Genomic DNA, 14,544 nt, shown 5'->3' on the forward strand with positions numbered 1-14,544 from the left:
ATGAGAATGGATTTATTCAGATTTGAGGGAGGATCTAGACATTACGATGTCGGCTATTGTTCTCCCATGCAATCCCCTCCAAAACTCTTACTGGCTAATGGAGCCAGTCAGACTGGAATTAAGTTCAAGGTTGACTACTGCCCTGCCTACACTTTGAACTTTGACCTTGGTTAGTTCAAAACTTTAGAAACAGAGCAAGAGAGCGAGAGCGAAACGTGCGTGCGTGCGTGCGTGCGTGAGTGCGTGTGCGCGCGTGATTGTGTGTGTCTGGTGAGCGAGAGATGGACAGTCTGACGAGCAATGCCGTTATTTATAAGCGCGCCAAGGGCAGCTTTTATGAGTTCCTGGATGCAGCGCTGTCAAAGATTGCTCATACAGCGGACAAGCTGATCCTGTTGAATGACTTTTATGCACTTGGCACTGGCACCTCACTCTGCGTGGCGAAGTGTCATCACAAGTTCACAAACCACTTGAGTCTCTGCATGTTAAAGTGCAGTGGTTTCCAAGCTTCCCTGGATCAGGGCCAACTTGAACATCTCAAAAGCGTTCAGAACATGCTTGCTTTAATGATCGATCATTTAGTTACGTTCCGGCATTAAGTGCTATATATAATAATAAAAAAATAAAAAAACACCCCAGAAAGTTTTTAAATTGCTTGATTCACTATTTAGATATTTGATATTCATTTTAGCTGTCTTCCTTAGATAAACCCATTGTAACTTTACCTTCAAACTCTATTTTAATCATGTTAGATTCATTGAAAACAACCACGTCCTTGCTTCTGTGGTGACTCATATTGTCCTTCTAATATGTGAGGGGGTCGTGTTTTTTCTAGAACCTTTTCGACAATGAAAAGAACAAGGATCCATTTAAAAAAAATAGTAATTAGAAGGAGGACAATATCAGTCACCACTCACCACAACGAAGGACGGGTGTTTTCAATGAATCTATCTCGGTTAAAATGGAGTTTGAAGGGGGCGGGGCAGCTAAGATGAATATCAAATATCTAAATACTGAATCAAGCAACTTATTACCTTTATGGGCTATTCACATAAGCCTGAGTAGACGATGAAATGACCCAAACAAATTAAAGTGAAATATCCCTTTAAGTTCTTAATTTTTCAAAGTTTTAAAGAAGAAATACCATGATTATTATGTTTGTAATGTTACGTTATCTATAAAGTCTTGTTTTTTGCCAATTATTTGGGTGCCCACTTGCAATATCCTCGTGGCCCACAGGTTGGGAATCACTATTGTCCTCACAACCCACAGCCATGGTTTAAGCCTCATGTAGGAAACTGTTGTCGAACAGTGTTTTCTACATTACTAATCAAACATGTACGGCAAACCCGACTAATTTGACCTATTTGATTCATGGCTTTTTAGTGTCACCCTTGAAGTGGTTAGTTAGTAGGGCACTGCGGTGAATGAGGCTTGATTAGTCTTACTAGCAGGATGAGTATAGGACTACTACAGTAGTAGTAGTAAATGTTGCGTTTATATAGCGCCTTTATCCAAGGCGCTTTACATAGGTTGTGCATTACATTCACCCATTCACACACACATTCACACACCGATGCCGGAGGAAACCATGCAAGGCACCAACCTGCACATCAGGAGCAATTAGGGGTTCAGAGTCTTGCTCAAGGACAGTTCGACACTAACTCTGGGGGAGCCCGGGTTCGAACCGGGAACTTTGCGGTTCCCATCCGGTCACTACCCCTACCCCTACCCCTGAGCCACTGCCACCCCTGTAGTAGTAGTAGTAGTAGTAAACAGTAGGTCCATGCAGGAATAGGTGATTGTTCTTAGTAGTAGACAGTATAGGGCCCTGCAGGGAGGAGGGAGGAGATGAAGAAGAGGGTTCTCAGTGATTTATCAGCTCGTATAGACACACGTCATCAACTCTTTAATTATGTATATCCATCCATGGATCCCTGTCTCCATGGTCCTGTGTGTGTGTGTGTGTGTGTGTGTGTGTGTGTGTGTGTGTGTGTGTGTGTGTGTGTGTGTGTGTGTGTGTGTGTGTGTGCGCGTGTGCGTGTGCGCTAGAGCTCAGGATGGATGACAATGCTAATGATATTGCTGCTTTCTGAAGGACATCTATTCAATGGCCAGGTCCTACACATGCACATACTGTACGTGTGCGTGCGTGCGTGCGTGTGCATGCACGCGTGCACACACACACACGGACACGCAAAAAACAAAACAAAAAACAAAACATCACAACATCCTAAGGGAATGCTAAATCCATGTCAGCTCAAGGTGTTTACTTTAAAGTTGAAATGTATTAACAGATTTATTTAATTATTTTTACAGAGTGGAATAAAATCTGTCTATGTTATTGCTGTGTTTCCAGTTGACACCTGTAGGAACCACAGTCTTCACTGGTTTCTGGGGGAACAACGGGGCAAAGGACATTGACGATGGACCCAATGGACAGATAGAATACACCATCCAGTACAACCCAATTGATCCGGTAGGTCTGTCTGTCTGTCTGTCTATCTGTCTGTCTGTCTGTCTGTCTGTCTGTCTGTCTGTCTGTCTGTCTGTCTGTCTGTCTGTCTGTCTGTCTGTCTGTCTGTCTGTCTGTCTGTCTGTCTGTCTGTCTTATTTTCAAATAGAAATATGTTATAGGGTATAAGTAGTAAAACTTTATTAATGTTATCTTAACTGATTTTCCTGTCGACCCCTCGGAACCCCCCAAGGACCCCTGGGGTTCCCCGGACCCCACTTTGAGAACCACTGGTGTAGTTGTTTTCTCTGGTAGTGAAGAGTGCAAACTGACTGTGAAAAGTGGACTGGTTAAGTAATCAATTGGCAGGTGTGGGGTTGCCATGGCAATCAATTGGCTGAGGCAGAGGCTGGAAATTGCACAGGTGAGGGGGTTTAGGCTGATTAGGCCCACTGGCAGAGCCTGACCAGAGCCTTTTGTGGTGGTTCTGGAGAACCGTGGGTCCGACCGACTCGATACCAGGCACTGCACTCCCTGCGGGGGTGTGGAACGTGTGTTGAATTTGAAGTTGGTGGGGCAAACGGTTCTCAAATTATGTTCATTACAACCGTACACACACGCACACACGCAGAGACGTGGCACATTTATAGTAAGATATACAAGGGATTGCAGAATAGATCGCAAGGTACTGCAGTTGCGGAAAAAGAAAGAGCTTTCTCGCACCTCAAATATCCAATCTTATACCCCTATGTTGTCAAGTCAAGTCAATTTTATTTCTAGAGCACATTTAAAACAACCAAGGTTGACCAAAGTGCTGGACAGCATAAAAAACAAACGTATACAGTATGTTGTAGCTGATAAGCTCTCACAATATTCTAGAAACGTTTGGCCTATGTCATCCTGATATTGCAATAAATATTAATTGGCTCCATCAAGGTTGGCATTTCATTCATCATTCTTGACATCCCATAACGATATGCCCGAGATGTTCTTCCAGCTTAGGGCGTTGTGACCTACTGTCTCACAGCTTTCAGTGTCATGACCTCAGTCATCTCTGTAGAGAACTTTATCTGATTCATCGTGATATGGGATATTCATAATACTTTCACGAGAATATTCATTACTCAACATTTGCCAAATTTGAAGAGGTTTGGTGCATTAATTACAACTCGAACAGCTGTGTCGTTTCTCATTTAAAAGATAAAAATAAAGAAAGGAAAAGAGACCCAAAAGGGCTCTTCCCCTTGACCTTTGGCAGATAGCTCTAGCAGATAGCTGGCTATCTGCCAAAGTTATTATTTGGATAGGCTATATGGCAAAACCCTCTGTAACTTTGGCAGATAGGGAGCTGCATGTCCCAAGAGCTAATGCTCTCAGCATATGCAACCTCCCTGTGATTAGAAATCAAAGGAGAGAGAATTAGTTTTAACCAGTATTACAAAGGTTTCATATCAAATTCTTATAATAACATGAGCTATCTCTAGATCCTAAATTAGGTGACCTTTTTACATCTTCAATCATTTGAGTCTTAAATAAATAATCAACTCAAGCACTGCTTATCGTTTACTTTAAGTAGGTCTGTATTAATCTGTGTTGTTAAAATAATTGTTTGTGTGCGTTTCAGACGGCCAACAAAACCTTTGACATCCCACTGACTCTGTCTGGCTCTGTGGTGCTGAAAGAGAGACTCAACTATGAGGAGATAACACGATATCTGGTCATCATAAAAGCTAATGTAAGTCTCATCGTGAGTCTGTGTTTGTCGATATGAAGTGCCGGTGCGCAGAGAGCAGTTTTATGGTCAGTTTTTGCTTTGAGCGAAAAGTGTCTTAACTACGTGTCTCTTAACATTCTGAGTTTTGAGCACTCATACTGTGTGCGAGTCAACGCGAAAATGTAAACACAGAAGTGAATATGGTCTTGTGCATGTCCGTGGTAACGGAGCTTGCTTTGACTTCCCAGCCAATCTCAGTACACAACACGTAAGTGTTTGGAATAATTCCTTTTTCTACAGGTTCAACCTGAACTATGTAACTTTCCTCTTCTACACCGGATTTGAACCTGGTTTCCTGCACTGCGCTGCTGAATTATTTACCATTGAGTTAATAGAGCCTGCCTGCTTGCTCAGGGAATAAATTAGGGTCAGATCCTGTGTCTAGTTAATACAAATATATTGTATTAACATACAATTAACATACTTGCCATACAGATTCATAAAAAAGTTACATATTATTGCTATTGGTCTCAATAATATAGTTAGTTAGTTTCACTTCACTGCTTCTGTTAACTGCGCTTCTGCGCTTTTGTTAAAGGAGCATTCAGTGATTTGGGTGATTTGGAAAACCACCCAGTCCGCCCCGGTAACAAAATGTGCACATGCACGCTCTACAGTGGGGGGAAGTGCAACAGGCCAACAGCATGTGCACCAAGGCCCGCCCCCACTCGATCATGATTGGAGGAAGGCCCCTCTCATCCTGATTGGATGAAGGCTTTGCCACCCGCCACCAAAACTGAAACTAGGGTTTTTTGACCCCAGGGGCTCACTGGGGACAGGGAGGAACTCCTTATATGGTCAGCACACTCTATAGTAGGGAGGATTATCCAGAAAAAAATAAAAAATAAGTGATATTTAGATTAAGTCAAATCACTGAATATACCTTTAACTGAGCCTTAGCGGTTCATTTGAACAAGCATTTGAAGGAGTTGAGATGCGAAAGGTCGCATCCTCATTCAGTCACTGAATATGTCAGTAAGCATGCTGCAGTAGCTAAGGCAGGGTTGAATAGAAGCAGTATTCCTCCCCGGAGAAATTCAGGAATTAATATCACAATCCAAGGTCCACCTAGTTTGAGAGTTGTTTTAGGAATGGTTGTAGCAAAGATGAATGTTATGTATATAGTGCATTCATTCAGGTAGGCCTATCATATGAAAGAATGCTCTGAATGACTTACTGCAGTAGTACTAAGAACACAGTTCCAGAGAGAGCACACAAAACAAGACTGTAAATAGAAGCAAATGTCCTCGGATGAGGAATGACTTTACCTTTTGGTTCAAACATTTTTATTTATTTATTTTTGTTTATTATACTAAATGGTCAAAGTAAGACACTAATTTACAACACCTGTGTCTACACAAGCTTCTAAAAAGAAAGAAGGCTAAGACGAAGAAAAAGGAATAAAAATAAACAAACACAAACACCGGCCAATAGGTGAAACCGTTTTTGCTGACAACTTGGGGGGCTTTTGAAAACAAAGGCGGCTTGCTGTGGTTGGCTACAACAGATTTGCATGCATAGGGGTTGCCAATGTATCTTTTGTTGTTTTGTTTTTCGCCCACATCTTTCAGAAGCTAGACCGGGCAAGATCTCAATTGACTGGGCCTGTGCCCAAGTGGCCCAATGGGCGCTACGCTTCTGAGAGTAAGAGCTTTGGCGTCTACTGTATAGCTACAAATTCAATAAACAAAGGAGGGGCATGATATATTTACTGTAACAAGACAGAGTCTAATAACGTTGTGGCCTCCCTGTCCAATCTTGAACTATAGTAAATGATGAGTGCAGTTTGAATGAAGCTGCCCAAATCAATATGTGTTGGTGAAGCTCATTTACATCTTAAAAATATAGCATGATCAGCTGTGGTCTGACGTAATGTCTGACGTAATGAAATCATTATTATTATATAAGGTAAGGTATTATATAGCCTGATCAGCTCTGATCTGACGTAATGAAATCACACCTGGATGTGATTTCACAACTGGCTTTTTTTGTGCAGAGAAAATGACCACGGTTGCTATGGTCATCCAGTTCACCCGGGTGTGATTTAATTACGTCAGAAATTATTTTGAACATAGCAACCATGGTCATTTTTTTCTGCACACAAAAGCCAGTTGTAGGAGTGGTTTACACCACTCAAAAATGGATACTGAACTATTATGAATTGGATTTCAAATGTATGACAGTAGACTTGACTGCCACCTCAAGTAACCCTGAGGTGAAGGAGATTCTCAACGAGAGACTTGCATGTATGGAGGTGCAGGCGCAATCCTGTGAAAATGTCGTGTTCATGCTTGTCTCACGGACACCCCTGCCCGCTGACAGTGTTGAACTGTGTTGAACGTTTTTCTACACGATGCAAAGCGCCTGTCTATTCACACGAGGAGCACAGTGTGACCCTGCGATCTTTGCGATTACACAGGTGTAGTGTTGCTTCCCATGTGAAAAGACTGCCGTAACAATGGAAGCAGAGCTCCACAGCCTCCCCTTCACATAGATCGCTTCTACCTTTTGGGCACCCCTGACATGCAGACAGTAGGCCTATGAACAGAATCCAACAAAGTTTACAGTTTCCATAAAAAAAAAAACCCCAAATAACTCTGCAAGGATAAAGTAGAATAGGAGCTCCTGAAAACAGAAACAATGTTCGCTGACTATGTGAAAAAATGAAAACAAATCAAACCTCATTCCACACCGACAATCTCCAGGCATGGCACATAATAGATCACTACCCTTCTGTTAAGAAAGAAGGTTTTAGTTCAAGGTAGACAGGGGGAATAAACCCAGATATAATGCTCTTGCTTACTGTAAATCTCTCTGGATTAAGAGCGTCTGCTAAATTCCTGAATTTTAAATTGGAAACCAATATAATCCTCTACAAGAACAGTAATGACGGTAACAGTAACTCTCCCCTCTACAAGAACAGTAATGACGGTAACAGTAACTCTCCAGAATCAGAGAGAGAGATAGAGTATACAAGAGAACTGCAAATCCTACTTTCATGTCACAGAACCCCACTTAGAGAGTCAATTAAACCCCACCGCGGAGCCCTGCTCACTTGTTGAGTTGAGAGACAGATTCACACCGTTGGAGATAACCAAGTGCAGATGGAACCCACAATCAAAAGTGACACAGAGAGGCCTGCCTGCTCTCTGGACTGTGGCCAGCACAATGGGGATGAATTTTAAGCAGGAGATGAGGCAGATCAGGGAAGAAGTGCAGATAAGAAGATTTCCCATGCCAATAAAGCCCCTTTTAATTGAACTGATCGGAACTCAACTCAACTGAACAGAGAGAGAGAGAGAGAGAGAGAGAGAGAGAGAGAGAGAGAGAGAGAGAGAGAGAGAGAGAGAGAGAGAGAGAGAGAGAGAGAGAGAGAGAGAGAGAGAGAGAGAGAGAGAGAGAGAGAGAGAGAGAGAGAGAGAGAGAGAGAGAGAGAGAGAGAGAGAGAGAAAGGGAGAGAGAGAGAGCTCTGCTGCAAACAGGTGTCTCTAAGTGCCTCTGATACTTTATCCAAAAGGTGAGGAAGACCTAGAGAAGGCCCTCCTATATAAAAACAAACTAATTTGAAGAAGTCTTTGCATTAGCATACATTCACAATACCTTATAGCAGCCAAGCTCTGTAAACGCCTTAAATGTATGCATTTGCAACATGCGCGGGGGAGCACTCAATTGCCAATTGGGATAGACAATTTTCTCAGTTCTGAATGAGTATTCAGAACTCGCATGAATATTATGTCATGTTGTTGTTTTTGATAGCAGTAATGGAACTAATGACTGTGTAATGTAAAAGTGGTGCCTGTAATGCCAAACAACTCTGATGAAACCTTCTGTAACCTAATGACAAATGTTTATTACTTCTGTAATTTTTTGGGAAGGACTTCAGGCACTATTGAAGAGGGAAGTAATATTCCTTTTCAGCATAAAAAAGAGAGGACAAAGTAGCAGAACTAGAAAGATTTTAACAAAACATTGAAGGCAAACATAGACAGAAGATAAAACGTCTTTATTCTCACTGGTAAAATGTGGAACTGGATTAAAATGCAGGACCTCGTTTCCCTTGCACCTGCTGTTTCTTGATTGTTTTTGTTTTTTGTGATGATTTTAAAATGTATTATTTGATGTTGAAACAGTAGACCTATGTTGTTGTTATTTAGCCTCTGAAATGTTAGTGACAGTATTAGCAGTCTTTTCCCGCAGGTGGCATACCTGTTTCCTTTTCTGGTTCAAGCAAAGCTATGGGAAATAGCTTTGCTTGATTGTCATGGCAGCAGTTTTAAACCTGAAACACAATAACACCTACAGTAACATGTGTTTCCAATTTAAATCTCCTGCAGTGCCAGTCAGTACCCATGGCATCCAGTGATGCTCAGAGATGTTTTGCATACTGTACGTAAACAGTTGACTAACTAGAAAAAGTGCCCTTCTGGGCACATGTCTCCACCAGGAGGATAGGACTGTGTGAGATGTTTGGCAAAATGTTTAGGAGTAATATAAACATGTTTGTTAGTTTTTTGCAACAATTTTCTTCATTTTGTTGAGGAAATGCAGAGTGCCTGGTGACGCCAATTGGATGATTTGAGGCATTTTGTTCCAAAAATGTGTTTTGCAAAAATCAACCTGTTGGTGGCGCTATAACAGGCCAATGTGAAAAGGGTGGGATATATTCCTCAGCCTAGTAAGAAAATGTGTGAAAGATTTCACGTAAATTGCATGCTGCGTTCATGATTTGAGGATTTTGTTCAAAACGGGGCAATCTTGCAAACTGTGAAAGCCAATTATAGCCAATTAGGATGGAATATGAAATATCGGACAGATCCGACTTGAGCACATGACCATAGAGATACTGTGTAACGATTTGTGAGATTTTTGGACAGAATCTGGAGGAGTAATATCAAAAAATGTGTTTTACAAAAGTCGGCCTCCTGGTGGCGCTATAAAAGGCAGATGCGGAAAATGCAGGTCAAAGGTTTGTCCTTGGCCTCTAGGGAGTGTGCATGCAACGTTTCACGCAGATCGGTGCAGTTTTAGGTAAAACATGTGAAAAGCTGCCTCATGGTGGCGCTATAACAGGCCGTTCTGGAAAATGTGGGGCAGAGGTTCATCGTTGGCATCCAGGGAGTGTGTGTACAAAGTTTGGCATCGACCGGGTTAACGGTGCCGGAGATTAGCTGGTAACAGACGGACGGAAGGAAGGAAGGACGGACACACACACGGACGGAGTGCAAAACATACTCTCTCCCCATGCCTTCGGCCTGGTGGAGACAAAAACATATATCAAAGTTCCCGAGAGGGTACTTTGTAGCCAATATGTTTTGCTTAACCCTATAGAACACTAAACATAACTTTTGTTACACCATTACTAAACACGGGTATATTTTACCCAATGTAAATGTCAGTTTGTTCAAACTGCTGTGGTCTGGTAGGATGTAAGGACCAAAACTTCTTTGAGACTCTTAGGGCCCTGAAACAGCATGGCAGATTGGACGTGGCAAAAGGTGTGCCACGCAGTTCCCACCGCATAGCGAGATGGCTGAATATTATTGTCAGTGGGTGTGTTGCAAGTTGCAGGTGGATTCAATCATGACCCTTCAAGTGATTGCTTTTCATTACTTTTAAGACACTGTGCTCAACGCAATATGGCATACGGATAATTTCCACAGTGCCATGGGCAGAACACCTTGTAAACTTGCTTTCTCCTCAAGATCCAACTGATGAAATACAAAACCTAGACAAAGGGAGTGAATGAAGTTTCATATGTGAAATACAGGAGGACTGTTGAGAGGGGCAAGAGTGAGCTGGGGCTCGAGAGCACGCTGGGAATTGAGAACGCAGGTAAAACGGATAGACGGATAGAGTGAAGCCGACTGAAATCCCTCCAGAGAATTCCTCCACTCCTGGGACAGTAAAATTGAGACCTCAGACCTTGCAGGGAAACCCCCCAGAGAATACTTCAGTGCTGGGAAAGGAAAGGGACGTTGGGGCAGAAGGGGCACTGGACAGTCAGCGCTTGGAACATGAACATCACTATTCACTATCAACCAGCATGTGCTTCAATAGTATTCCCTCCAACAGTCGACCAGCCGGCGATTCACACGAATCCACCCAACAGTCGACCAGCCGGCGATTCACACCAATCCACCCAACAGTCGACCAGCCGGCGATTCACACCAATCCACCCAACAGTCGACCAGCCGGCGATTCACACCAATCCACCCAACAGTCGACCAGCCGGCGATTCTCACGAATCCACCCAACAGTCGACCAGCCGGCGATTCACACCAATCCACCCAACAGTCGACCAGCCGGCGATTCACACCAATCCACCCAACAGTCGACCAGCCGGCGATTCACACAAATCCACCCAACAGTCGACCAGCCGGTGATTCACACAAATCCACCCAACAGTCGACCAGCCGGTGATTCACACAAATCCACCCAACAGTCGACCAGCCGGTGATTCACACAAATCCACCCAACAGTCGACCAGCCGGCGATTCACACGAATCCACCCAACAGTCGACCAGCCGGCGATTCACACGAATCCACCCAACAGTCGACCAGCCGGCGATTCACACAAATCCACCCAACAGTCGACCAGCCGGCGATTCACACGAATCCACCCAACAGTCGACCAGCCGGTGCTTCAGGGACGTCCACTCGCCACCCCCTGTACTGTAGCTCATACATACCACAGCTACCGGTATTGTCACAGTACCATGTGAGAAGGCATAGGCTGTGTGTTGTCCACTGGGTCCAGTTTGGACCATGAATAAGAAACAAAGTATCAACTGTGAGTGTGACATTGCTTCTGCCATCTGAAGCGAAGCAAATAGCAGTGGACGAGTGTGCGTCTCAATATAATGACGGTAGACCTGGGCCATGCAGGCGGGCAGTGGACAGCACAAACCGTGGTCGTTATTGACCCCAAAATGGCAATACACTGGTGATTTTGAAATTACAGTACATTCCCTCTACTGTGGCTCTCCTCCCACATCAGCCCACACAGGTAGTCCACATCAAACACATGCAGACATGCAAACATGCCACTGTGCCTCAGGAAAATGCTGCTTTAGGGGAATAATTAAGGCAGGTGTGCTATAACAAAATTAATGGTTGAGGGACAAATGCAATTTCTTTGTCATGCTATGCTTTTTGTGAGTGTAATGCTGTTGACACTTTATGCCATGATAATGAAATATGACAATAATTGAAACTGAGTTAATACCTTTCTTGATTTCCATCTTGCGTAAGATGGTGTATTATTCATGCTTGGCGGTCAATGGTTCTTGTCTGAGTGGGTCAAGTGCTGAGCACGATGACCTTTATTTACAAGGTCCTTGGCAGGGTTAGGCAGGTCCACACAAAATCTGCTCTTTCCATTCTTCACGAAAAAAATACTAATACTAGAAAGAAAGAACTACAGATACCGCATTGCTAAACTAAGAAGTATTAGAATTGTACATTTCCCTATTGCTCTATCCACTTTCTATTCCCTCTCCCTCACTCTCTTTATGTCCCTCTCCCTCTCTCCAGGACCGAGCGCCATACCCCAGTGACCGCCGCTCAGCCACCACTACGCTCACAGTGGATGTGTTGGATGGTGATGATCTGGGACCCATGTTTCTACCATGTGCCCTGGTGGGAAATACCAGAGACTGTAGTCCCATTACATACAGGGCTAATATACTGGAACTTACTGATCCGGTAAGTTTTGACTCTTGAGAGGCTAGAATTGATGGAAACACCACACAGGCAATATTACTCTTTCGAATTCAATTCAATTCAATGCTTGAAAAAAACAACAACTCTGATATATGCCTCAAAAAGTAAAAACTCATTGCGCAATTTCCACTTTTATCCTGTTTTAATCTGCCAAAAAACTATGTTATATGCAAGTGTACCTTTGCGCTTATGCAGCTATGTATTATGTCTTAAGATTTACATTGGAGGCATTTAGCTGACGCTGTAATCCACAGCGATTTACACCACCACATTGTAAACCACATAATGTGGCTATAGATGAAATCCTGCACCCTGACAAGTCAGCAGACCATTCATGCCTTAAGACGGACACGCACGCACGCACGCACGCACGCACGCACGCACACATACATACATACATACATACAAATGCATACATTCACGCACGCACGCACGCACGCACGCACGCACGCACGCACGCACGCACGCACGCACGCACGCACGCACGCACGCACGCACGCACGCACGCACGCACGCACGCACACACACACACACACACACACACACACACACACACACACACACACACACACACACACACACACACACCTGTATGTGCATGATGGTGGCAAGTGGGGCAGTGTGTTCGTGACACACATGCCAAGTCAGCAGAGCAGCCATGCTTAACTGAACATTGCTGCTACTATTGCTGTTTTACCGAGATATCTGTCACTCAAGTGCACCCACCACGCACGCACGCACGCACACACACACACACACACACACACACACGCAGGTTGTGCCCAACTGTCTTCCATACCTACTGTACATATACATACATACCAGAGGTGGACGATTTTAAACTGCCAGGAAATAAAGGAAATAATCATTTTTAATACATGAATGACAAGCAAGTGCATAAACGTAGCCAATAGCAGTTAAAGCATTAGATTTAGTTCAGAAAATGATTTGAATATACAGGGAGTAGGATATAGAAAAGAATTACAGCTTCATCTTGCATAAGGAGATTCATTATCTAGGCTACAATCACGCAGATTGTTCCCATGGCTGCATGCGTATAATGATTCTATGTTCTTCAGAATATTGAGCAGTAGTCTAAACGTCGGGACATGCTTAAATCATGTCTGTCTGTTCGTGTCCCTCCAGGTGCACACAACATCAATTACCACTTTCTTCAAGCTGAGAAAAAGGCTGACACCGAAACGCTATTAATTAAAAAGTACCAGAAGGTTTTTTTCTTACCCTCTCTGTCTCTCTAATTGACTGTCCCTCTCCACTCCCTGGAGTTGGTGCTCCATCTATCATGGATGGGGGAGGGATCAGGGACAGGGTTAGTAATGGGGCGAGTCAGACCAACACGTCTTCGGAATAATGATGCTGACCGAGCCCACCACAAAAGTATCGCTCACGCACTTTGATTGTGCGCAGAGGTTTGTGCACGACTGTTCTAGTCAAATCTGGCCACAGCAGGACACTTCAATGAAAGAAAACTTTTTTGCTGCCCTGCACAGAAAATTAATCTTCACATGTGCGAGTGGAGCGGCCATGCGCAGGCAGTGAGAACGGCTGTATTCATTAACATGGAGCGGAAAAGAAATCACAGTCCATGCAATTATGCTCATTCATCCATACCTATGTAATTATGAAACTAAATTCCCAGTCCTCACTCCAGTCATATTCACATGTGTGCATTGAACACGAGCACAATCCCATGATTTGGGATAAATACGTATAATGATAGATGAGGAAGTGTTACATCTGTCTCCAAGTAGTCGCGTTGCCTCGACGGAAAATTTCTCAGGAATCAGAACCAGCTCACAAGCCCCAAAAAAACAGGCAGAACGAAAGAAGAAAAAAAAAGGCTTGTCCGTCATGTCACTGAACGTGCTTTTGACAGTTTCTCAAATGGCACATTTAAGCCTTAAGGCCATTTAAGCTCTCGGCCGGAATGTGTCATATTTGCATTTATTTTTTAACCGACACACAACCAGACAAACGTGACAAACCTGAAGCTTTCTTGGCAGGATGAAGGAAGGACGAGGGGATAGGGAGAGGGGGGAGTGGGTGGAGAGAGAGAGAGGGGGGGGGGGGGGGAGGTAGAGGGAGAGAGTGGGGGGTTGCATGAGGACAGACCAACATCGTCTCTAGTGTCTGTGACGGTGATTTACCTGTAGCTGTGTGATTAATATGATCGACCATTGGCTCCATAGATCTTCCAGTCCCAGCAGGGTATTTGTGGCGTGTAGCTAACATCGCATCGCTGCCTGCCTGCCAGTCTGTCTGTCTGTCTCACTACAAGGTTTTTCATTAACCACAACTGTTTGCTGTCACTCACATTATAATTATGTCAACATTGGCATGGTCAGCAACTCTACATCTGACCTACAAACCCTTAGATCTCCATCTATGGAGCTGACCTGTTCTGACATTCCATATGACGCAGAAATGGAGTGGAATCTGTTTACATGTGAGTGGTCCTCTGAAGACGTCCAACAGGAAGGTTCGGAGACGCTCTGCTCAGTTGCATATCCTGATGTAATCCAAACAGTCCTCTGGGGGCCTGTTAGAGCTGTGAGCGAATGTGGGGAGAGAG

The 14,544-nt window shown here is 43.8% G+C and overlaps 1 protein-coding gene across 1 annotated transcript in view; it reads left to right on the plus strand.

The window, feature by feature from the left end:
- Positions 1-14,544, plus strand: part of LOC306915776 (protocadherin-15-like) — a gene marked incomplete at its 5' end in the record, with an annotated part of 193,042 nt that overhangs the window by 39,663 nt on the left and 138,835 nt on the right. Inside the window, 3 exon segments of the mRNA XM_079493389.1 lie at positions 2,360-2,479; positions 4,080-4,190; positions 11,763-11,933. Of these exon segments, the coding sequence (XP_079349515.1) occupies positions 2,360-2,479; positions 4,080-4,190; positions 11,763-11,933 (402 nt within the window).

This window comes from Electrona antarctica (genome assembly GCF_951216825.1).
Source record: "Electrona antarctica genome assembly, chromosome: 22".
Lineage (NCBI taxonomy): Eukaryota > Metazoa > Chordata > Actinopteri > Myctophiformes > Myctophidae > Electrona > Electrona antarctica.